The sequence below is a fragment of the Salvelinus fontinalis genome, chromosome 9 (assembly GCF_029448725.1).
Source record: "Salvelinus fontinalis isolate EN_2023a chromosome 9, ASM2944872v1, whole genome shotgun sequence".
Taxonomy (NCBI): Eukaryota; Metazoa; Chordata; class Actinopteri; order Salmoniformes; family Salmonidae; genus Salvelinus; species Salvelinus fontinalis.
The window spans coordinates 39,925,167-39,950,708 of record NC_074673.1 but is presented as its reverse complement, the minus strand read 5'-3'; the positions used below and the strand labels follow the sequence as shown (position 1 = coordinate 39,950,708).

General features: G+C 45.1%; 1 protein-coding gene across 2 annotated transcripts in view; it reads right to left on the bottom strand.

The window, feature by feature from the left end:
• The window catches only part of LOC129862567 (thyrotropin-releasing hormone receptor-like), a 39,610-nt gene extending 23,628 nt beyond the window's left edge, over window positions 1-15,982 (bottom strand). The window contains exons 1-2 of one of the 2 annotated variants that reach the window (XM_055934346.1): window positions 15,787-15,982; window positions 1,979-2,682 (exon numbers count right to left, since the gene is read on the bottom strand). In XM_055934346.1, coding sequence (XP_055790321.1) covers window positions 1,979-2,364 — 386 coding nt within the window. In that variant the 5' untranslated portion in view covers window positions 2,365-2,682; window positions 15,787-15,982. The remainder of the gene's footprint in view (window positions 1-1,978; window positions 2,683-15,786) is intronic. The other variant, XM_055934347.1, reaches the window with a different exon arrangement.
• Window positions 15,983-25,542: the final 9,560 nt, after the last annotated feature.

Sequence of the window (25,542 nt, the reverse complement as noted above, 5' to 3'; positions counted from 1 at the left end):
GCCTTGGTTTGCACTTAGTGGGACTATCATTTGTTTTTCAACAAGAAACAGGAAAATGCCAACAAGTGCTCAGCATATGTGGGTACTCCTTAAAGACTGTTGGAAAAGCATGTGTGGTTCCCACCATGAAGCATGGAGGAGGAAGTGTGATGGTGTGGGGCTGCTTTTCTGGTGACATTGTCTGTGATTTATTTAGAATTCAAGGCACACTTAACCAGCATGGCTACCACCGTATTCTGCAGCAAGTGCTCAGCATATGTGGGTACTCCTTAAAGACTGTTGGAAAAGCATTCCAGGTAAAGCTGGTGGAGAGAATGCTGAGAGTGTGCAAAGCTGTCATCAAGGCAGAGAGTGGCTACTTGGAATAATCAAAAATCCAAAATATATTTTCATTTGTTTAACACTTTTTGGTTACTACATAATTCCATATGTGTTATTCCATACAATGTAGAAAATAGTAAAAATAAAGAAGAACCCGTGAATGAGTAGGTGTGTCCAAACTTTTGACTGGTACTGCTACAGACCCTTTTACTATGACATTCGAAATTGAGCTCAGGTGTATCCTGTTTCCATTGATCATCCTTGAGATGTTTCTACAATTTGATTGGAGTCCACATGTGGTAAATTCAGTTGATTGGACATGATTTGGAAAGGCACACACCTGTCTATATAAGGTCCCACAGTTGACAGTGCATGTCAGAGCAAACACCAAGCCATGAGGTCAAAATAATTTTATGTAGAGCTCCAAGACAGGATTGTTTTGAGGTACAGGTCTGGGGAAGGGTAACAAAAATGTCTCTAGCATTGAAGGTCCCCAAGAACACAGTGCCCTCCATCATTGTTCAATGGAAGAAGTTTGGAACCACCACTCTTCCTAGAGCTGGCCGCCTGGCTAAATTGAGCAATCGGGGGAGAAGGGCCTTGGTCAGGGAGGTGACCAAGAACCTGATGGTCACTCTGACAGAACTCCAGAGTTCCTCTGTGGAGATGGGAGTACCTTCCAGAAGGACAAACATCTCTGCAGCACTCCACCAATCAGGCCTTTATCATAGAGTGGCCAGACGGAAGCCACTCCTCAGTAAAAGGGACAACAGCCTACTTTGTCAAATGGCACCTAGAAGACTTTTAGACCATGAGAAACAAGATTATCTGTTCTGATGAAACCAAGATTGAAGTATTTAGCCTGAATGCCAAGCGTCACGTCTAGAGGAAACCTGGCACCTTCCCTACGGTGAAGCATGGTGGTGGCAGAATCATGCTGTGGGAATGTTTTTCAGAGGCAGGGACTGAGAGACTAGTCAGGATTGAGGGAAAGATGAACGGCGCTAAATACAAAGAGATCCTTGATGAAAACCTGCTTCAGAGCACTCAGGACCTCAGACTAGGGTGAAGGTTCACCTTCCAACAGGGCAACGACCATAAGCACACAGCCAAGACAATGCAGGAGTGGCTTCGGGACAAGTCTTTGAATGTCCTTGAGTGACCCAGCCAGAGCCCGGACTTGAACCCCGTCGAACATCTCTGGATTGACCTGAAAATAGCGTTGTAGCGACACTCCCCATCCAACTTGACAGAGCTTGAAAGGATCTGCAGAGAAGAATGGGAGAAACTCCACAAATACAGGTGTGCCAAGATTGTAGCATCATACTCAAGAAGACTTGAGGCTGTAATCGCTGCCAAAGGTTCTTCAATAAAGTACTGAGTGAAGGGTCTGAATACTTATGTAAATGTGATATTTCCGTTTTATTTATTTTTTAAATAAATTAGCATACGTTTCTAAAAATCTTTTTTTTTTCATTATGGGTTATTGTGTGTAGACTGATGAGGGGAAAATAACAATTTAATCCATTGTAGAATGAGGCTGTAATGTAACAACAATTGGAAAAAGTCAAGGAGTCTGAATACTTTCTGAATGCACCGTATATGGCTGGTACTTGATGATGTGTAAATGGGGTACGGTAGTTGAGGTGTCACTTACCTCTCCACAGTGAAGGCTGTGATGGAGCAGGAGGACACATTGATGCCAAGATACTGGAGGTAGGTGATACCAAGGCAGCCAGCATGCCCAAACACCCAGGTGCCCATCAGGCTGTCTGACACATTAGGCAGACCAGCGGCCACCAGCACAGTCAGGTCCGCTATGGCCAGGCTGACCAGGTAGCAGTTGGTGGGCGTACGCATGTGTCGCGTGGTGAGGACCACCAGAACCACCATGATATTACCCACAATGCCAAGTCCACAGACCAGCAGAACCAGGAACACTGCCACAGTCTTATACTCCAGAGACTGGGATATGGGGTCCCCTGGGCCCACCAAGGAAATGTTGGTTGGGGTGTCCATCCTTGAGCTTACATTTTCTGTCATGATTGCAGGTAGTGAGTTTGTTTCTATTTGAGTAAGACAGAGCGAGTGAAGGACATATGAACTGATACGCGTGGGAATGTATGAATAAGTGTCGCTGTATGTGTTCTGTACTTGTTGCTAATGATAGTAATCCCTTTTAATGGTTTACTATGTTCCGTCTGTCTTTCAACCTATTGATATATTTTGTTTGTTCCTCCTCTTCAAAGCCTCGAAGTCTTGTAGGGATCTACTCCGACTTCAATAATCAAATTAACATGTTTAGGCTAATTTTCCTCTGCCTTTAGCCCTTTTAAACAAATGAGCATTCCATTGATCTGCCTGAAAATAGAAAAACAATTGTAGTTAATTGGAAGAATACTACTACTACCTTTGGAAAGACATGCATTGCTGGACATGGTAGTGTGCTGTTTGTTTGAATGTCGACATTAGGAGTCAAACAATCGGCTAAACATTTGGTGGTTAAACAACACGTTATAAACCATCTTTATAGAACACCTGCTAGGTGTATATTCTCTGCACTGAACATTACTAACAGGGAAAAATGATTAGCTACCACAGAGAATTATTAAAATGAGACATTTTAGTTCTGCCCAGCATTAGCTAAGCATAAGAAATTCCTAAAAAGCATGCAAGCGTTTTCCAGACACATTCCCAAAAGGATTCATGTCTAAACAACATACTGTATGTTTACTTGAAGACCACATAAAGCATAGCAATATTAAATAGAATATGAATAACCTTAAGCAAAAACAGGTTAAAAGCTTAATGAGTGGGTGAAGTACAATAGAAGCTCATATTCTCATATATTCAACACAATATCAATCCAATTCAACAAAAATATCAATATAATTTACACAAATATCAATCCAATAACCTCATCTCTCATTTCCAGAGAATGAGTGTTTCAAATCTGCTTTAGGCTTAGTCAGAGTGCACATTTAGTGAGTGAAAGCCATCCAGACATGTGTTGCTCTTTTCAGTCTCCTTAACTTGTAATTGAAATCCGTCTTTCTCTCCGGAGGGCTATATATACAATCAGACACCCCCCCCCCACGTCTCACAGTTCTATATTTTCAAATAAAGTCAAATAAAATTGTATTTGTCACATGCGCTGAATACAATGGGTGTGGACTTTACTGTGAAATGCCTTCTTACGAGCCCTTCCAAACGATGCAGAGTTAAAAGGCAGATATGTACATTAAAGCAGGGTAAATTGATGAGGCATAGATAATAATACATGTAAAATAAAGAACAGAGTAGCAGCAGCATATGATGAGTGTAAAAGTGTGTGTGTGTCGGTATGCATGTGCACTCTTAGAAGAAAAAAAGTTAAAAAAAATAGATATTAGGCTGTCCCCACAGGATATCCATTTTTGGTTACAGGTAGATCTCCTTTGGGTTCCATGTAGAACTCTCTGTGGAATGGGTTCTAGATTGAACCCAAACGGGTTCTACCTGGAACCAAAAATGTTTCATCGTAGGGTTCTCCTATGGGGACAGCTAAAGAACCCTTTCAGGTTTTAGATAGCAGCTTTTTTTTTCTAAGAGTGTGTGTGATGTGTGTGTGGGGGGGGTTGTGTGAGTGTATGTGTATATAGTGTGTATATATAGTTTTGTGAGTGTGCATAGAGTCAGTGCAAGATAGGGTCAGTGCAGATAGTGTGGGTAATCATTTAATTAACTATTTAGCAGTCTTATGGCTATTTAGCAGTCTTATGACTTAGGGGGTAGAAGCTGTCTTGGAGCCTGTTGGTCTGAGAGCCGGTCCTCCGGTATCGTTTGCGGGTAGCAGAGTGAGGGTAGCAGAGTGAACAGAATATGGCTTGGGTGAGTTGAGGCTTTAGCAAGACTAGGGGCCTTCCTCTGACACGGCCTGATATAGAGGTACTGGATGGCAGCGAGCTTTGCCCCAATGATGTACTGCGCTGTCCGCATCACCGTCTGTAGCTCTTCGCGGTCAAGGGTGGTGCATTTGCCATACTAAGCGGTGATGCAGCCATTCAAGATGCTCTCGATGGTACAGCTGTAGAACTTTTTAAGGATCCGAGGGCCCATTCCAAATCTTTTCAGCCTCCTGAAGGGGAAGAGGCGCTGTCGTGCCCTCTTCATGACTGTGGAGGTGTGTGTGGACCATGTTAAGTCCTTCGTGATGTGGATGCCAAGGAACTTGAAGCTCTCGACCCGCTACACTACAGCCCCGTCGACGTGGATGGGGGTGTGCTCTCCCTTGTTTCTCCTGTAGACCATAATCAGCTCTTTGGTCTTCCTGACATTGAGGTAGAGGTTGTTGGCCTGGCACCACACTGCTAAGTCCCTGACCTCCTCTCTATAGGCTGTCTTATCACCGTCGGTGATCAGGCCTACCACTGTTGTAACGTCAGCAAACTTAATGATGGTGTTTGAGTCTTGCATGGCCACGCAGTCATGGGTTAACACGGAGTACAGGAGAGGACTAAGCACACACCCCTGAGGGTCCTTCATGTTGTGGGTCAGCGTGGCGGAAGTGTTGTTGTCTACCCTCACTACCTGGGCCCGGCCTGTCAGGAAGTCCTGGATCCAGTTGCAGAGGGAGGTGTTCAGTCCCAGGGTCCCCAGCTTGGTAATGAGCTTGGAGGGGACTATGGTATTGAACGCTGCGCTTTAATCTATGAACACCATTCTCACATAATTATTTCCCCTCTTGTCCAGGTGGGAGTGGGCAGTGTGAAGTGCAATTGGGACAGCGTCATCTGTGGATCTGTTGGGGCTGTATGTGAATTGGAGTGGGTTCAGGTTGTCTGAGATGATGGTGTTGAGGTACAGTGTGAAGACTTACAGAAAACGTTTGACCTCTGTCATTGCCAACAAAGGGTATATAACAAAGTATTGAGATAAACTTTTGTTAATGACCAAATAGTTATTTTACACCATTTGCAAATAAATTCATTAAAAATCCTACAATGTGATTTTCTGGATTTTATTTCTCATTTTGTCTGTCATAGTTGAAGTGTACCTATGATGAAAATTGCAGGCCTCTATCATATTTTAAGTGGGAGAACTTGCACAATTGGTGGCTGACTAAATACTTTTTTGCCCCACTTTATGTCATGACCAGCCTTTCAAAGCACTTAATAATTATAGATATGAGTGCTAGTGATAGTCATTTAGGCAAGTTACCTTGGTTACCTTTAATTATGTTGGGCTCTTTGGCTAAAGCAATTTCATATCATCACTATGCAGAGTGTAGTCCATGAGCCAGAACCCCAAGTTTGGGCTGTCGGGCTCACATGGGCCGACGATGTCTCATAGTGATTTTCTTGAAGGTCTATGTCCCTAGAGTTGGAGCATGTGTCATAGCGGTGAAGCAATGGCAGCTTTATCTGTGTTATCACTCTTTCTTTCATCCCTCCATCCCATTAATTTTTCCCAGTGGTGTAAAATACTTAAAATAAAATACTATACTATACTATAGTATATACTATACTATACTATACTATAAAGTACTACTTAAGTCGTTTTTTGGTGTGTATCTACTTTACTATTTACTTCACTACATTCCGAAAGAAAATGATGTACTTTTTACTCCATACTTTTTCCCTGACAACCAAAAGTTGTCCTTATATTTTGAATGCTTAGCAGGAAAGGGAAATGGTCCAATTCACTCACCTATCAAGAGATCATCCATGGCCATCCCTACTGCGTCTGATCTGGTGGACTCACTAAACACAAATGCTTAGTTTGTAAATTATGTCTGCATGTTGTAGTATGCCCCTGGCTATCCTTAAATAAAAAAACAAGAAAATTGTGCTCTCTGGTATGCTGAATATAAGCAATTTTAAATGATTTATACTTTTACTTTTGATACTTAAGCATATATTTTTGCATTTACTTTGAGACTTGAGTATATTTAAAAACAAATACTTTTAGAATTTTACTCAAGTAGTATTTTACTGGGTGACTTTCACTTGAGTCATTTTCTATGAAGGTATTGTGGTATCCCCGGAATGTCTATCCCAGGAGAGGTTAATAGAGGGGAGGTACATGAGGCGATGTTGGCTCCCTCTGCTGGGCATACGGGAGCTGGGCACCCCGACACGGACAGCTCTAAGTGGAGGTAATTAGAGGAAAGTGCCAACCAGCCGCGGAGGCCAAATAAAAGGAGCACGGTGGCACACCGCGGGAGAGAAGGGGGAGAGACTGACACCAAGCAAAAGTAGAGAAGAAGGACAGAGCGAGGGCCTCCCGGGTGGCGCAGTGGTCTAGGGCACTGCATCGCAGTGCTAACTGCGCCACCAGAGTCTCTGGGTTCGCGCCCAGGCTCTGTCGCAGCCGGCCGCGACCGGGAGGTCCGTGGGGCGACGCACAATTGGCATAGCGTCGTCTGGGGTAGGGAGGGTTTGGCCGGTAGGGATATCCTTGTCTCATCGCGCTCCAGCGACTCCTGTGGCGGGCCGGGCGCAGTGCGCGCCAACCAAGGGGGCCAGGTACACGGTGTTTCCTCCGACACATTGGTGCGGCTGGCTTCCGGGTTGGAGGTGCGCTGTGTTAAGAAGCAGTACGGCTGGTTGGGTTGTGCTTCGGAGGACGCATGGCTTTCGACCTTCGTCTCTCCCGAGCCCGTACGGGAGTTGTAGCGATGAGACAAGGTAGTAATTACTAGCGATTGGATACCACGAAAATTGGGGAGAAAAATGGGGTAAAAAAATAATAATAATAATAAAAAAATAAAAAAGAAGGACAGAGCGAAACCGAAGTGATTTTCTTTGCTATATTTATCTTCTGTCTTAGTAAAGTTGTTTTTGCGGACTAAAGCCTCCCTGTCTCTGTGTCAATCTCTGCACGCTCAACCCAACACCCCACGGTTTACCACATATGGTGGAGACTGCGGGCGTCTCAGTAGCTTTGGGTTCTGTGGGGTCGAGCGTACGGAGATTACCATGGAGGAGCTGGTGTCTCAGTTCATCCTCAGCCAGCAGAAGCAACAGGCTCTCCAGGAGCAAGCGCTGTAGGAGCAGCACCAACAAAACCGCAGACTGGTCGCGGAGGTAGCCCAGTTGAAGGTTAGGAAGGCTCAGGAGTCTGGCCCAAATTAGTTCCTGGTTCAGTTAAGGGAGGAAGATGACGTGGAGCCGTATTTGTTCACCTTCGAGAGGACGGCACAGCACAGCGGGAAGTATGGCCCAGGTGGGCCAGCTTGTTGCCACCCTACCTCTCTGGGAAGGCCCAGAAGGCCTACTTTGATTTGAACACTGACCAGGCTGCGAATTAGGAGGGACTCAAACGGGAGATACTGAGCCGTTATAGTTTCAATCTCGCACGTCGTGCACAACTGGTCCACAACTGGGCCTTTGACCCCAACCTTTCCCCCCGGGCTCAGATGAGCGACCCGGTGCGCCTGACCAAGGGCTGGCTACTGACGGAAGTACCATCCCTCCCGATGCTCGACAAGCTCGTCCTGGATAAATAATTTCGGGCCCTGCCATACGAGATGAAGAAGACGGTGAGCATGCAGAGCCTGGAGGAATTGCTGACCGCGGTGGAAATTAACCAGAACACCCAGGACTTGCTGAGAGGGGCCCGAGCGGAGAGAGGAGACGCGGTGAGGGGGACGAACAACACAGAGGCGAGGAGCTGAAGAGGGCCCGGATGGAACCAGCCGAGGCTGTGAAGCGGGAGGGGGACCCAAACCGGCGCCGGTGGCTGCTGGACCCAGATCAGAGACGCTGCTATGAGTGCGGTGAGCCGTGGCACCTCGCGTGGAGCTATCCCAGCCGGGAGGAGGCCATGCCCTCCGCATCCCCCAGCTCTGGGGTAACCCGGATGGCGAGTTACGTCACCTCCTGTTAGGCGCACACCGAGACGGTCCCTCCGATGGTTCCTGTGCGAATCAATAGCATCGACACCAGTGCTCTGCTGGACTCCGGCAGTATGTTGACCCTGGCCCACCCGCAGTGGCTCACCCGAGAGGGGAAGGAGGAACCGGGGGACGAGGAGGTGACAGTGTACTGGGGACACAGAGGTACCCAACGGTGCCAGTGAGGATAACCACCCCAAGGGGGGAGTGCCAGATGCACGTGGGAGCTGTTCCTAACCTATCCGTGTCCATTCTCCTTGGTCGAAACTGCCCTCTCTTCCAGGCACTGTGGAGGAGGAACCTGGGGAGGCAAGCATGGGAGGTAGGAAGAAAAGAAAAACGGACGGTGGCCTGTGCAACCCAACCCCCGCCACGAGAGGTGTCCGCTGGGCCCGAGTCGGACCCGGAGGAGGGAGACGACCCTGCTCCGGCAAGCGAGCCACCGGGTGAGGAAGACCTCAGGCTCCTCTTTATGGAGGTGGAAGCCCTAGAAGGACCTCCCAACATGGGAATCCTCACAGGTCAGTTTGGGACGGCCCAGTTAGAAGACCCCAATCTCCAGAACGCTAGGGGCCAGGTGATTGCGGTGGATGGCATACTGTTACCTGGGGTAAGTGTTTGGCGCTACCCTCACTTCGCAATCAAGCATCATTTATTGTATCAGGAAGTAAAGCATAATGGGGAGACAAAATACTCGTTACTCATACCCAGCCAGTATGTTAGGACTGTTGCAGCTTGCCCACACCCACCTGCATGGGGCACACCTGGGGACGGAGAAAACCAGGGAGCGGATTGGGAACTGGTTCCACTGGCCCAGAGTCACGGGCGCTGTGGAGGACTACTGCCATAGTTGCCTGGCGTGCCAGATCACAGCTCCGAGGGTGCATTATCGAAACCCTTTTGTTCCCTTGCCCATTATAGGAGTGCCATTCGAGTGGGTGGCAATGGATCTGGTGGGTCCATTGGTGAAGACCGCGAGGGGACACAATACATCCTGGTAATCATGGATTACGTCACCCGGTATCCTGAGGCAATCCCGTTACGCACGGCGGCAGCAAAAAGTATAGCACGGGAGCTCTTCCATTTATTTAGCCAGGTGGGTATTCCGCGGGAAATCCTGACGGACCAGGGCACTGCGTTCATGTCTTGTGTGATGAAAGATGTCTGTAATCTGTTACGAATCAAACAGGTGCGGACCAGTGTGTACCATCCACAAATGGACGGGCTGGTGGAACGCTTCAATAAGACTCTAAAACAGATGCTGAAGAAGGTCATTGAGAGAGACGGGAGGAACTGGGACCAGCTGCTGCCCCACCTGATGTTTTCAGTGCGCGAGGTACCCCAAGAATCCATGGGGTTCTCCCCCTTTGAGCTCATGTATGGCCGTCGGCCCCGCGGGCTGCTGGACCTAGCCAAGGAGGTCTGGGAAGATCAGCCGAACCCCCCCCCCCATCCCTTCGCAGTGTAGTAGAACATGTGGAGAGGATGATTGGCCAGCGGTGAGAGGGCACATGGCCCAGGCGCAACGTGCTCAGGAGCATGTCTACAACCGGGGGGCCCAACCACGAGAGTTCCTACCCCGTGAGAAGGTCTTGGTGCTGATCCCTACAACGGAGAGAAAATTCCTGGCTACATGGCATGGGCCCTACGACATCGTTTTGCAGGTCGGCGACGTCAACTATAAGGGTCCACCAACAGGAGTGGAGAAAACCCCTCCAGCTTTACCATGTTAACTTACTGAAGAAATGGCACGCCCGCGAGGCCGTGTTCTCCGAGGTGCCGGGGCGCACGGATCTCGTGGAACATCAGATCCACACCCGTGCGGGAGAAAAAGTGCGTAAACGGCCATACCGGATACCAGAAGCCCGGAGGGTGGCGGTCCAGTGGGAAGTGACGACAATGCTAGAAATGGGGGTACTGGAGGAGTCACACAGTGAGTGGTCTAGCCCCATAGTGCTGGTACCGAAACCGGACGGAACCGTCCGCTTCTGTAATGACTTCCGGGGCCTGAACGAGGTCAGTAAGTTTGATGCCTACCCCATTCCCCGAAAAGACGAACTGATCGACTGCTTGGGGATGGCGAGGTACGTCAGCACCCTGGACCTGACGAAGGGGTACTGGCAAGTGCCACTGGCAGAGGCCTCCCGGGAGAAGACTGCCTTCTCCACCCCGGGGGGGGGGGGGGGGGGGGGGGGGGCTATACCACTACCGAGTTCTGCTTTTCGGGCTCCACGGTGCACTAGCGACCTTTCAGCGACTCATGGACTGCGTCCTGTGGCCGCATAGTGAGTACGCAGCTGCTTATCTGGATGACAGCTGTGCTGGTCGGGGGCCCAGCACAGCAATGCGGACGCCCTATCCAGGAGGGATGCAAACCTAGCCCATGAGCATGCCTCCCTCCCAGTCAGGGCTAAGGGGGGGTATCTCAGTAGGTCATCCCCGGGGGGTGGTAATAGAGGGGAGGTACGTGAGGTGACATTGGCTCCCTCTGCTGGGAATACGGGAGCTGGGCATGCCGACACGGACAGCTCTAAGTGGAGGTAATTAGAGGAAAGTGCCAACCAGCCGCGGAGGCCAAATAAAAGGAGCACGGTGGCACACCGCGGGAGAGAAGGGGGAGAGACCGACACCAAGCAAAAGTAGAGAAGAAGGACCGAGCGAAACCGAAGTGATTTTCTTTGTTATATTTATTTTCTGTCTTAGTAAAGTTGTTTTTGTGGACTAAAGCCTCCCTGTCTCTGTGTCAATGCACGCTCAACCCAACACCCCACTGTTTACCACAGTATCTTTACTTTTACTCAAGTATGACATTTGGGTACTTTTTCCACCACTGATTTTTCCAATAGGGATTTTACCCTATGACAAACAATGGCTTATTCATCACAAAACCATTTGATGTTGCCTATTTTAATGATGACTTTATTGGCAAAGTGAGCAAACTTAGGCAGGAAATGCCACCAACGAAGAGTGAGCCATCGTACTCATGCATAAAAAAACAATTATGAAAGAAAAGCAATACAAGTTAGAATTTTGTAAAGTTAGTTTGGGAGAGATGGAAAAGGTATTGATTGTTATTGATAATAATGACACACCTCCAGGCATTGACAACTTAGCTGGAAAGCTGCTGAGGATGGTAGCTGATTCTCTACCCACTCCTATCTGTCATATCTTTAATCTTAGCCGAAAGGAAAGTCTTTGTCTTCAGGCCTGGAGGTACGCCAAAGTCATTTCGCTACCCAAGATTAGTAAAGCGGTCTTTACTGGTTCTAACAGCAGACCTTTCAGCTTGCTGCCAGTTCATAGCAAACTGTTGGGAAAAAATGTGTTTGACCAAATACAATGCTACTTCTCTGTAAATAAATTGTTCAGGATGCTTATAGAGAAAGGCACTCAAAATGCACTGCACTGACACAATTGACTGATGATTGGTTGAAATAAATTCATAAGAAGACTGTGGGAGCTATACTGTTAGATTTCGGTGCAGCCTTTAAATATTATTGACCATAACCTGTTGTTGGGAAAACGTATGTGTTATGGCTTTTCAACCTCTGCCCTATCGTGGATTCAGAGCTATCTATCTAATAGGGGTTTCTTTAATGGAAGCTTCTCTAATGTCAAGCATGTAAAGTGTGGTGTACTGTAGGGCAGCTCTCTAGGCCCTCTACTCTTTTCTATTTTTACCAATGACCTGCCACTGGCATTAAACAAAGCATGTGTATCCATGTATGCTAATGAAATCACTGAAACCCTTAAAGAGTTGTAGTCTGTTATGAAATGGGTGGCCAGTAATAAACTACCCCTGAACATCTCTAATACTAAGAGCATTGTATTTGCTACAAATCATGTTCTAGACCTCAGATGAATTTGGTAATGAATGGTGTGGCTGTTGAACAATTTGAGGAGACTAAGTTGGTGTCACCTTAGATTATAAACTGTCATGGTCAATTGTTTGCATAGTCAATTTGCACACAGCACTGACACACACACTTAGCCCACTAGACATGCCATAAGTGATCTTTTCACAGTCCCCAGGTTCAGAACAAATTCAAGGAAACGTAGAGTATTATACCAAGCCATGAGTGCATGGAACTCCCTTCCATCTTATATAGCGCAGGTGAACAGCAAACCTGGTCTAAAAAAACAAATAAAGCAACATCTCATGGCACAACGTCTCTCCCCCATGTGGCCTACTTGTTGTGTGTACTGTATGTACTGACATGTACAGTACCAGTCAAATTACTATTGTTTGTACAGATGAATGTGGTACCTTCAGGCGTTTGGAAATTGCTCCCAAGGATGAACCAGAGGTCTACAATTGTTTTTCTGAGGAGGTCTACAATTGTTTTTCTGAGGTCCTGGCTGATTTATTTTGATTTTCCCATGGTGTCAAGCAAAAAGGCACTAAGTTTGAAGGTAGGCCTTGAAATAGATCCACAGGTACACCTCCAAAACTATAGTTTGTTAACAAGAATTTATGGAGTGGTTGAAAAATGAGTTTTAATGACTCCAACCTCCAACCAAGTGTTTGTAAACTTCCAACTTCAACTGTATATCATTGGAAAGATTCAGAGCTATATATTAGACACATTTTTGGGATGTTCAGGTCAACAGAACCTTGACCATTAAGCTCTAGGATACCATGATCCCTTTAATCTCTAGGGGCGTCAGGTAGCGTGACAGTTGGGCCAGTAAACCAAAGGCCGCTGGTTCAAATTGCCAAGCCGACTACGTGAAAAACATATGTTGATGTGCCCATGAGCAAGGCACTTAAGAGCATCTGCTAAATGACAACAATTGTAAACATGTAAATGATGCTACCAAGATTACGGATAACCCTGAATGAATCGTGAATAATTATGAGTCTGAGAGTTACAGAGTGTCAAAGACCATACCTCCAAGACATGCTAACTTCTCACCATTACCAATAACTGGTAGGTTACTTGTATGAAATATAATTGTAGTATGCCGAATAAAATCTTAACATTTTCATTGTGACGTTCAATACACAACCAAATGAGCCAGGTGTGCCAGATATAAAGATGTTAAATCATTTATAGAGCTGTGGTAAGAATGTGCCCAAAAAGCTGTGTGAATTGCAGATTTCTGAATATGTCATAATTGCAACATTTAATCTTCAAACATATAAAATGTTATCCTGTTAACTCTTTTCATAAAATTCCAATACATTTAACCTAGTATCTTGATAATGAGAGCAGCAAACCATTACACATAGTTTGACTCAATTAAGGTGTATTCTTCCAATGGGGCCATAGCAGATTGGTCTGTTACTAGAATACTAAAAGTAATATAATTGGCCTCAACAGGCCCAACATTGGATTTTTACTTCATTGTAATGGAATGTATGGGGCAGGTTTATAGTCCTCAGTTAAAGGATAACATTGTTTATAATTTTAATCCGCCCAAATCCATGATTATTTACATGTTTAAATCCATTTCACATGTTTGAAGATGAAGTATTGCAATTACGGATTGAAACATATACAGAAATGAGTGATTCGGACAGGTTTTTGGGAACATTCTTACCACAGTTCTGTGAATAATTACATCTTTACATATCTGTCGCACTTGGCTCATTTGGTTGTGTATTTTACATCACTATGAACATTTTAAGATATTATTGGGCATGCTACAATTATGGTCATACAAAATTGAGTTGTTTGGCGGCCATATTGGATACGTGAATCCTTTGATGGCCCTTTTTCTACAAATCTTTTTAAAACCCCGTTCTGGCTGTGTGTGTGAAATGTTGTGCCTCTATCACCAAATTTATAATCCAAAAACATAGCTGCCCAACTACATGGAATTCAAAAGCTAATCTTCCGACATTTTAATGTGAATTGGCTATTTTTAAACAATAGTTGTAGCTGATAGCAAAGTTGATTATATTATATATAATTTGAAAGGTAATTTTATGACATTTCAGAACCACTTCAAATGTATCAGGGTTTTGTTTTTTAAACTATTTATACAGGTAATTATGATATGTACCCTAGAGTTCAAAGGTCAAGGTTCTGTTGACCTGAACATTCCAAAAATGTGTCTGATGGATAGCTGTGAATCTAAGCTCTACAATGATATACTGTGATAAACTGTGAGTAATAACTTGTTCAAAGGAGGCTGGTGGGAGGAGCTATAAGAGGACATGCTAATTGTGATGGCTGGAATGGAATAATGGAGACAAACACATCAAACATATGGAAACCACATGTTTGACTCCAGTCATTACAATGAGCCTGTCCTCGTATAGCTCCTACCACCAGCCTCCTCTGATTTTGTTATATACTGACATTGTTTGTAATAGGGTAAAATTCTTATGGGAAAACTGAATGGGATGGAGGGATGAAAGAAAGTGTGATAACACAGAGAACGCTACCATTGCTTCACTCCATTCACACATTTACCAACTTTAGGGACGTTCAAGAAAATCACTATGAAACATCATCGGCCCAAGTGAGCCCGACCAAAGCCCTTGGCTCATGGACTAGAGATGATTGGAAGAAAAATTATTCTGTATTGTGGTCAGTAGGTCATCATCTACCAGCTGCAGGGTGTACCTTTAACGAACTGTTTAATACACTACTAAGTTTGTCCTTGAAAAAATGGAAGTAAGCCTTGCCTGCGAACAACAGATACCTTGCATTTAAAGGACTTAATTTCATTGTTTCAATATTGCATATTCATCTAATGACATACATCTTTACAGTGTTCTCTGCAGTCTGCTGCCATCGGTTGCTCTGCTCATCCCTGCGAAACACACAATCGTGAGAGTCATCATTGCTCTGGGCTTCAATTGCCTTGCTGTGTCATGACGAATGGCAACTTTAATTCTGATTGTGTTGGAAATGACATGATGATAACTGAAGTCATGTGACGTGAATTAAACTGTTGCAGATTTTGTGTCCCCTGACAGAATGGTCATAAATGGAAGAAGCAATTTGGAACTTGTTTGTCAATCTGTCAGTGTTTTTGTGCCTGAGCTTAATAGCAGTATCTGTGACAACAGCATGAGAATCCATGGAGTCCAGTACAAGTTGTTTAAAATAGGTGGCTCATAGAGGCTTATCACTATCTTTGGGCATCAAGGAGTATTGTCACTTCAAATGTCCAAGTAAATTAACTAAAACAGTACTGTCAAACAGATCTGCATAATTATTGAAATCAATTACATTAACTAATCATCAAACTCATTAATATATACTCAAACTCATAAATAAATATTCATTCGTCAGTATTCAGCATTAACTTTACTGAGAATTAAATGTGATAGGCTTATCAGGTCGTCATGTCTATTTGAGAGACTTATCCACAAAATAATAAACAGCTACAATCTCCCACTACATGTCAGTCTCAAATGCATAGCCTATCATACTGTCACCAAAACCCACAAAGATATTCCACAGAACCCTGCTGTAGCGGCATCTTCCAGAGATTCTAAAAAATGTATGGTGAATTTTGCAGGAAAATTGCAGTAAAGTATTAGGCAAACAATATGAATGAATTATGGCGTTAATAACTTTGATATCTTGCACATCTCTGGCACTAGTCCACCACAACATTTGCGCACCTACCTTATTCACCTACCATTCTTGATGATTGATGTGCATGGACACACTTCCCCAATTTCTTGTTTCTTCAGATTATTTTCAGCTCTGTTATTCACCTTGAATACTGTGTAGCTAATAATTGTTTCTGTTGTCTAAGAGAATTTACAGTCTCGCGGACCAGCAATGAGGCTATGATGCGCCTTCACAGCCTCTTCAACGCTCTAAGTACCGCATGCTTTCATCATGGCTCATGGCTCCCCCTTGCGTTGAACCGCTGCCCAAGTGCTGTCATTCACATAGCCTAGGCTACTACTTTTCTTCCATCTTTCACTTACATTAAACTGGACCCAATTTATGCCATTTTGTTAATCATTAACCCCTGTAATCCTAAAATATGCCGTTCTGCATGCAGGAATACACACTCCTATAGATAATTCAGCCAGTCATCAAGGCCTACAATTATTTTTGACTCAGCTTTGGAGGCTTTCTTACAGGGTTCTGTTATTCTGATGGTAATCACTAGCCTGTAGCCTACAATGTACATTATTCCCTAAAATTAACACAGCAGGTCTAGCCCTCTACTTGCACTTCACCTTCACAAGTCCATCACCTATGGGACAGCACCATCCCACTCAAATCAAATCGTATTTGTCACATGCCCCCAAATACAACAGGTGTAGGTAGACCTTACAGTGAAATGCTTACTTACAAGCCCTTAACCAACAATGCAGTTTTGAAAAAATACATCAAGAAAAATACAAAATAAAAGTAACAAATAATAAAAAAGCAGCAGTAAAATAACAATAGCTATATACAGGGGGTACAATATGTGGGGTCACCGGTTAGTCAAAGTAATTGAAGTAATATACACATGTAGGTAGAGTTATTAAAGTGAATATGCATAGATAATAACAGAGAGTAGCAGCAGCGTAAAAGAGGGAGGGGGAGCAGTGCAAAAAGTCTGGGTAGCTATTTGATTAGATGTTCAGAAATCTTATGCCTTTGTGGTAGAAGCTGTTTAGAAGCCTCTTGGACATAGACTTGCCACTCCGGTACCGCTTGCTATGTGGTAGCAGAGAGAACAGTCAATGACTAGGGTGGCTGGAGTCTTTGACAATTTTTAGGGCCTTGCTCTGACACCGCCTGGTATAGAGGTCCTGGATGGCTTGAAGCTTGGCCCCAGCGATGTACTGGGCCGTACGCACTACCCTCTGTAGTGCCTTGCGGTCGGAGGCCGGGTAGTTGCCATACCAGGCAGTGATGCAACCAGTCAGGATGCTCTCGATGGTGCAGGATCTGAGGACCCATGACAAGTCTTTTCAGTCTCTTGAGGGGGAATAGGTTTTGACGTGCCCTCGTCACAACTGTCTTGGTGCTTGGACCATGTTAGTTTGTTGGTGATGTGGACTCCAAGGAACCTGAAGCTCTTAACCTGCTCCACTACAGCCCCGACGATGAGAATTGGGCATACTCGGTCCTCCTTTTCCTGTAGTCCACAATCATCTCCTGACACCAATGTAGGATTTTATTTATATACAGTTGAAGTCGGAAGTTTACATACACTTAGGTTGGAGTCATTAAAACTTGTTTTTAAACCACTCCGCAAATTTCTTGTTAACAAACTATAGTTTTGGTAAGTCGGTTAGGACATCTACTTTGTGCATGACACAAGTAATCTTTCCAACAATTGTTAACAGACAGATTATTTCACTGTATCACAATTCCAGTGGGTCAGAAGTTTGCGTATACTAAGTTGACTGTGCTTTTTAACAGCTTAGAAAAATGTGTGTCAATTGGAGATGTACCTGTGGATGCATTTCAAGGCCTACCTTCAAACTCAGTGCCTCTTTGCTTGACACCATGGGAAAATCAAAAGAAATCAGCCAAGACCTTAGAAAAAACATTGTAGACCTCCACAAGTCTGGTTCATCCTTGGGAGCAATTTCCAAACGCGTGAAGTTACCACATTAATCTGTACAAACAATAGTATGCACGTATAAACACAATGGGACCACGCAGCAGTCATACCACTCAGGAAGGAGACGCGTTCTGTCTCCTAGAGATGAACGTACTTTGGTGCGAAGAGTGCAAATCAATCCCAGAACAACAGAAACAGACATTGTGAAGATGTTGGAGGAAACCGGTACAAAAGTATATATATCCACAGTAAAACGAGTCCTATATCGACATAACCTGAAAGGCCGCTCAGCAAGGAAGAAGCCACTGCTCAAAAACCTCCATAAAAATGCAAGACTACGGTTTGCAACTTCACATGGGGACAAAGATTGTACTTTTTAGAGATATGTCCTCTGGTCTGATGAAACAAAAATAGAACTGTTTGGCCATAATGACCATCGTTGTGTTTGGAGGAAAAAGGGGGATGCTTGCAAGTCGAATAACACCAGCCCAAATGTGAAGTACGGGGGTGGCAGCATCATGTTGTGGGGGTGCGTTGCTGCAGAAGAGACTGGTGCACTTCACAAAATAGATGGCATCATAAGAAAATAAAATTTGGTGGATATATTGAAGCAACATCTCAAAACATCAGTCAGGAAGTTAAGGCTTGGTCGCAAATGGGTCTTCCAAATGGACAATGACCCCAAGCATACTTCCAAAGTTGCGGCAAAATGGCTTAAGGACAACAAAGTCAAAGTATTGGAGTGGCCATCACAAAGCCCTGACCTTAATCCCATATAAAATTTGTGGGCAGAACTGAAAAAGTGTGTGCGAGCAAGGAGGCCTACAAACTTGACTCAGTTACACCAGCTCTGTCAGGAGGAATGGGCCAAAATGTACCCAACTTATCGTGGGAAGCTTGTGGAAGGCTACCCGAAACGTTTGACCCAAGTTAAACCATTTAAAGGCGATGTTACCAAATACTAAGTGAATGTATGTAAACTTCTGACCGACTGGGAATGTGATGAAAGAAATAAAAAATGAAATAAATCATTCTCTCTACTATTATTCTGACATTTCACATTCTTAAAATAAAGTGGTGATCCTAACTGACCCAAGACAGGGATTTTTTACTAGGATTAAATGTCAGTAATTGTGAAAAACTGAGTTTCAATCTGTTTTTCTAAGGTGTATGTAAACTTCAACTGTAAACTCAGAAAAAAAAGAAACGTCCTCTCACTATCAACTGCGTTTATTTTCAGCAAACTTAACATTTGTAAATATTTCTATGAACATAACAAGATTCAACAACTGAGATGTAAACTGAATAAGTTCCACAGACATGTGACTAACAGAAATGGAAAAATGTGTCCCTGAACAAAGGGGGGGATCGAAATCAAAAGTAACAGTCAGTATCTGGTGTGGCCACCAGATGCATTAAGTACTGTAGTGCATCTCATCCTCATGGACTGCACCAAATTTGCCATTTTGTGCTGTGAGATGTTACCCCACTCTTCCACCAAGGCACCTGCAAGTTCCCGGACATTTCTGGGGGGAATGGCCCTAGCCCTCCCCCTCTGTTCCAACAGGTCAAAGACGTGCTCAATGGAATTAAGATCCAGGCTTTTCGCTGGCCATGGCAGAACACTGACATTCCTGTCTTGCAGGAAATCACGCACGGAACAAGCAGTATGGCTGGTGGCATGGTCATGCTGGAGGGTCATGTCAGGATGAGCCTGCAGGAAGGGTACCACATGAGGGAGGAGGATGTCTTCCTTGTAACGCACAGCATTGAGATTGCCTGCAATGACAACAAGCTCTGTCCGATGATGCTGTGACACACCGCCCCAGACCATGACAGACCCTCCACTTCCAAATCGATCCTGGTCCAGAGTACAGGCCTCGGTGTAACGCTCAGTCCTTCGACGATAAACGAGATTCCGACCATCACCCGACAGGACAAAACCGCGACTCGTCAGTGAAGAGCACTTATTGCCAGTCCTGTCTGGTCCAGCGACAGTGGGTTTGTGCCCATAGGCGACGTTGTTGTCGATGATGTCTGGTAAGGACCTGCCTTAAAACAGGCCTACAAGCCCTCAGTCCAGCCTCTCTCAGCCTATTGCAGACAGACTGAGCACTGATGCATGGATTGTGTGTTCCTGGTGTAACTCGGGCAGTTGTTGTTGCCATCCTGTACCTGTCCCGCAGGTGTGATGTTCAGATGTACCGTTCCTGTGCAGGTGTTGTTACACGTGGTCTGCCACTGCGAGGACGATCAGCTGTCTGTCTTGTCTCCATGTAGCGCTGCCTTAGGCGTCTCACAGTACGGACATTGCAATTTATTGCCCTGGCCACATCTGCAGTCCTCATGCCTCCTTGCAGCATGCCTAAGGCACGTTCACACAGATGAGCAGGGACCCTGGGCATCTTTCTTTTGATGTTATTCAGAGTCAGTAGAAAGGCCTCTTTAGTGTCCTAAGTTTACATAACTGTGACCTTAATTGCCTACCGTCTGTAAGCTGTTCGTGTCTTAACGACCGTCCCACAGGTGCATGTTCATTAATTGTTTATGGGTCATTGAACAAGCTTGGGAAACAGTGTTTAAACCCTTTACAATTAAGATCTGTGAAGTTATTTGGATTTTTACCAACTATCTTTGAAAGATAGGGTCCTGAAAAAGAGATGTTTCTTTTTTAGCTGAGTTTATATATTTTTTACCTTTATCTAACTAGGCAAGTCAGTTAAGAACAAATTCTTATTTACAATGACGTCCTACCAAAAGGCAAAAGGCCTCCTGCGGGGACAGGGGCCTGGGATTAAAAAATAAAAATAAATAAATACAATATAAATAGGACAAACACACATCACAACAAGAGAGACAACCCAACACTACATAAAAACAGACCTAAGACAACAACATAGCAAGGCAGCAACACATGACAATACAGCATGGTAGCAACACAACATAACAACAATATGGTCGCAACACAACATGGTAGCAGCACAAAACATGGTACGAAAATGATTGGGCACAGACAACAGCATAAAGGGCAAGGTAGAGGCAACAATACATCACACAAAGCAGCCACAACTGTCAGTAAGAGTGTCCATGATTGAGTCTTTGAATGAAGATATTGAGATAAAACTGTCCAGTTTGATTGTTTGTTGCAGCTCGTTCCAGTCGCTAGCTCCAGCGAATTGAAAAGAGGAGCGACCCAGGGATGTGTGTGCTTTGGGGACCTTTAACAGAATGTGATTGGCAGAACGGGTGTTGTATGTGGAGGAGGAGGGCTGCAGTAGATATCTCAGACATGGGGGAGTGAGGCCTAAGAGGGTTTTATAAATGACCATCAACCAGTGGGTCTTTCGACGGGTATACAGAGATGACCCGTTTACAGAGGAGTATAGAGTGCAGTGATGTGTCTTATAAGGAGCATTGGTGGCAAATCTGATGGCCGAAAGGTAAAGCACATCTAACCGCTCGAGAGCACCTTTACCTGCCGATCTATAAATTATGTCTCCGTAATCTGCAGGGGGTGGCAGGTACTCTAGTGGTTAGAGCGTTGGACTTGTAACCAGAAGGTTGCGAGATCAAATCCCCAAGGTAAAAATCTGTCTTTCTGCCACTGACCAAGGCAGCTAACCCACTGTTCCGAGGCTGTCATTGAAAATAAGAATTTGTTCTTAACTGACTTGCCTAGTTAAATAAAGGTAAAATAAATCAACATTTTATTTGTCACATTCACATGGTTAGCAGATGTTAATGCGAGTGTAGCGAAATGCTTGTGCTTCTAGTTCCGACAATGCAGTAATAACCAACAAGTAATCTAACCTAACAATTTCACAACAGCTACCTTATACACACACAAGTGTAAAGGGATAAAGAATATGTACATAAAGATATATGAATGAGTGATGGTACAGAACGGCATAGGCAAGATGCAGTCGATGGTATCGAGTACAGTATATACATTTGAGAAGAGTAATGTAGGGTATGTAAACATTATATTAAGTGGATAGTGATACATTTTTTACATGTATGGCAGCAGCCACTCAATGTTAGTGGTGGCTGTTTAATAGTCTGATGGCCTTGAGATAGAAGCTGTTTTTCAGTCTCTCGGTCTTTGCTTTGATGCACCTGTACTGACCTCGCCTTCTGGATGATAGCGGGGTGAACAGGCAGTGGCTCAGGTGGTTGTTGGCTTTGATGATCTTTATGGCCTTCCTGTGACCACGGGTGGTGTAGGAGGGCAGGTAGTTTGCCCCCGGTGATGCGTTGTGCAGACCTCACTACCCTCTGGAGAGCCTTACAGTTGTGGGCAGAGCAGTTGCCGTACCAGGTGGTGATACAGCCCGACAGGATGCTCTCGATTGTGCATTTGTAAAAGTCTGTGAGTGCTTTTGGTGACAAGCCGAATTTCTTCAGCCTCCTGAGGTTGAAGAGGCGCTGCTGCGCCTTCTTCACCACTCTGTCTGTGTGGGTGGACCAATTCAGTTTGTCCGTGATGTGTACACTAAGGAACTTAATACCCTCTCCACTACTGTCCTGTCGATGTGGATAGGGGGGTGCTCCCTCTGCTGTTTCCTGAAGTCCACGATCATCTCCTTTGTTTAGTTGACGTTGAGTGTGAGGTTATTTTCCTGACGCCACACTCCGAGGGCCCTCACCTCCTCCCTGTAGGCCATCTCGTCGTTGTTGGTAATCAAGCCTACCACTGTATTGTCGTCTGCAGACTTGATGATTGAGTTGGAGGCGTGCATGGCCACGCAGTCGTGGGTGAACAGGGAGTACAGGAGAGGGCTCAGAACACACCCTTGTGGGGCCCCAGTGTTGAGAATCAGCGGGTTGGAGATGTTGTTACCGACCCTCACCACCTGGGGGCGGCCCATCAGGAAGTCCAGTACCCAGTTGCACAGGGCGGAGTCGAGACCCAGGGTCTTGAGCTTGATGACGAGTTTGGAGGGTACTGTGGTGTTAAATGCTGAGCTGTAGTCGATGAACAGCATTCTCACATAGGTATTCCTCTTGTCCAGATGGGTTAGGGCAGTGTGCAGTGTGGTTGCGATTGCGTCGTCTGTGGACCAATTGGGTCGGTAAGCAAATTGGAGTGGGTCTAGGGTGTCTGGTAGGGTGGAGGTGATATGGTCCTTGACTAGTCTCTCAAAGCACTTCATGATGACGGAAGTGAGTGCTACAGAGCGGTAGTCGTTTAGCTCAGTTACCTTAGCTTTCTTGGAAACAGGAACATTGGTGGCCGTCTTGAAGCATGTGGGAACAGCAGTCTGGGATAAGGATTGTCCATAAACACACCAGCCAGCTGGTCTGCGCATGCTCTGAGGACGTGGCTGGGGATGCAGTCTGGGCCTGCAGCCTTGCGAGGGTTAACACGTTTTACTCACGTCTGCTGCAGTGAAGGAGAGTCCGCAGGTTTTGGTAGCGGGCCGTGTCAGTGGCACTGTATTGTCCTCAAAGCGAGCAAATAAGTTGTTTCGTCTGTCTGGGAGCAAGACATCCTGGTCCGCGACGGGGCTGGTTTTCTTTTTGTAATCCGTGATTGACTGTAGACCCTGCCACATACCTCTTGTGTTGAATTGCGACTCTACTTTGTCTCTATACTGACGCTTAGCTTGTTTGATTGATTTGCGGAGGGAATAGCTACACTGTTTGTATTCGGTCATGTTTCCAGTCACCTTGCCCTGGTTAAAAGCAGTGGTTCGCGCTTTCAGCTTCGCTGGAATGCTGCCATCAATCCACGGTTTCTGGTTGGGGAATGTTTCAATAGTTGCTATGGGTAAGACATTGCCAATGCACTTGCTAAGGAACTCACTCACCGAATCAGCATCAATGTTGTTGTTTAATGCAATGCAGAACATATCCCAATCCACGTGATCGAAGCAATCTTGAAGCGTGGAATCAGATTGGTCAGACCAGCGTTGAACAGACCTGAGAGCGGGAGCTTCCTGTTTTAGTTTCTGTCTATAGGCTGGAAGCAACAAAATGGAGTCGTGGTCAGCTTTTCCGAAAGGAGGGCGGAGAAGGGCCTTATATGCGTCATGGAAGTTAGAATAACAATGATCCAGGGTTTTACCAGCCATGGTAGCACAATCGATATGCTGATATGCTGACAGTTTACATAGAGTCAAATAAAGTTTGTTCAGGGCCATCGATGGGTCTGCTTGGGGGGGAATATATGCGGCTGTGATTATAATCGAAGAGAATTCTCTTGGTAGATAATGCGGTCGACATTTGTTTGTGAGGAATTCTAAGTCAGGTGAACAGAAGGACTTGAGTTCCTGTATGTTGTTATGATCACACCACGTCTTGTTAATCGTAAGGCATACCCCCCCGCCCGTCTTCTTACCAGAAAGATGTTTGTTTCTGTCGGGGCGATGCGTGAAGAAACAGCTAGCTGTACCAACTCCGATAGCATGTCTCGTGGGTATGGTCATCTGAATCAGGGTTAGTTTGGCAGCTGGGGTGAAAGAAGTGTGATTACAATAGAGGAAACCAAGTCTAGATTTAACTTTAGCCTGCAGCTTTGATATGTGCTGAGAGAAGGACAGTGCACCATCTATCCATACTCCCAAGTACTTGTATGAGGTGACTATATCAAGCTCTAAACCCTAATAGGTAGTAATAACACCTGTCGGAGGAGGGGCATTCCTCTTACCAAACCACATGACCTTTGTTTTGGATGTGTTCAGAACAAGGTTAAGGGTAGGGAAAGGCTAAACAAAATATTAAAATAGGATATAGAAAGATAACCCAGATGAACAAATAGGTCAAAAGTCTTTAACACCACCATCCTCATAAAAAAGGTTAAACCACATGACCTTTGTTTTGGAGTTATTCAGAACAAGGTTAAGGGTAGAGAAAGCTTGTTGGACACTAAGAAAGCTTTCTTGTCGAGCATTTAGCACATTATATGGGGAGGGGCCAGCTGTATCATCTGCATATAAATGGATAAGAGAGCTTCCTACTGCCTGAGCTATGTTGTGATGTAAATTGAGAAGAGAGTGGGGCCTAGGATTGAGCCTTGGGGTACTCACCTGGTGACAGGCGATGTCATTATCAAAATAGCCTCCAACACTCTACTCAGCAAATTGGATGCAGTCTATCACAGTGCCATCCGTTTTGTCACCAAAGCCCCATATACTACCCACCACTGCGACCTCTATGCTCTCGTTGGCTGGCCCTCGCTTCATATTCATCAGCAAACCCACTGGCTCCAGGTCTTCTATAAGTCTTCGCTCGGTAAAGCCCCACCTTATCTCAGCTCACTGGTCACCATAGCAGCACCCACCCGTAGCACGTGCTCCAGCAGATATATATCACTGGTTACCCCCAAAGCCAAATCCTCCTTTGGCCGCCTTTCTTTCCAGTTCTCTGTGGCCAATGGCTGGAACGAACTAGAAAAACCACTGAAGCTGGAGACTAATATCTCCTTCACCAATTTTAAGCGCCAGCTGTCAGAGCAGCTTACAGATCACTGCACCTGTACATAGCCCATCCAACTACCTCATCCCCATACTGTATTTATTTATCTATCTTACATTTATTGCCTTACTTCCCTTATCCTACCTCATTTGCACACACTGTATATAGACGTTTTCTATTTTATTATTGACTGTATGTATGTTTATCCCATGTGTAACTCTGTGTTGTTGTTTGTGTCGCACTGCTTTGCTTTATCTCGGCCAGGTCGCAGTTGTAAATGAGAACTTGATCTCAACTAGCCTTAAATAAAGGTGAAATAAATAAAATTTAAATTAAAATAAATTGTGGAGTGTTTGTTGTAGTCATGTTTAATATTGAGCGCACGGTAGCGCCAAAGCACAATAACGTTGCCCGTTTATGGCTTAAGCTGACAGTGGCGTATTTTG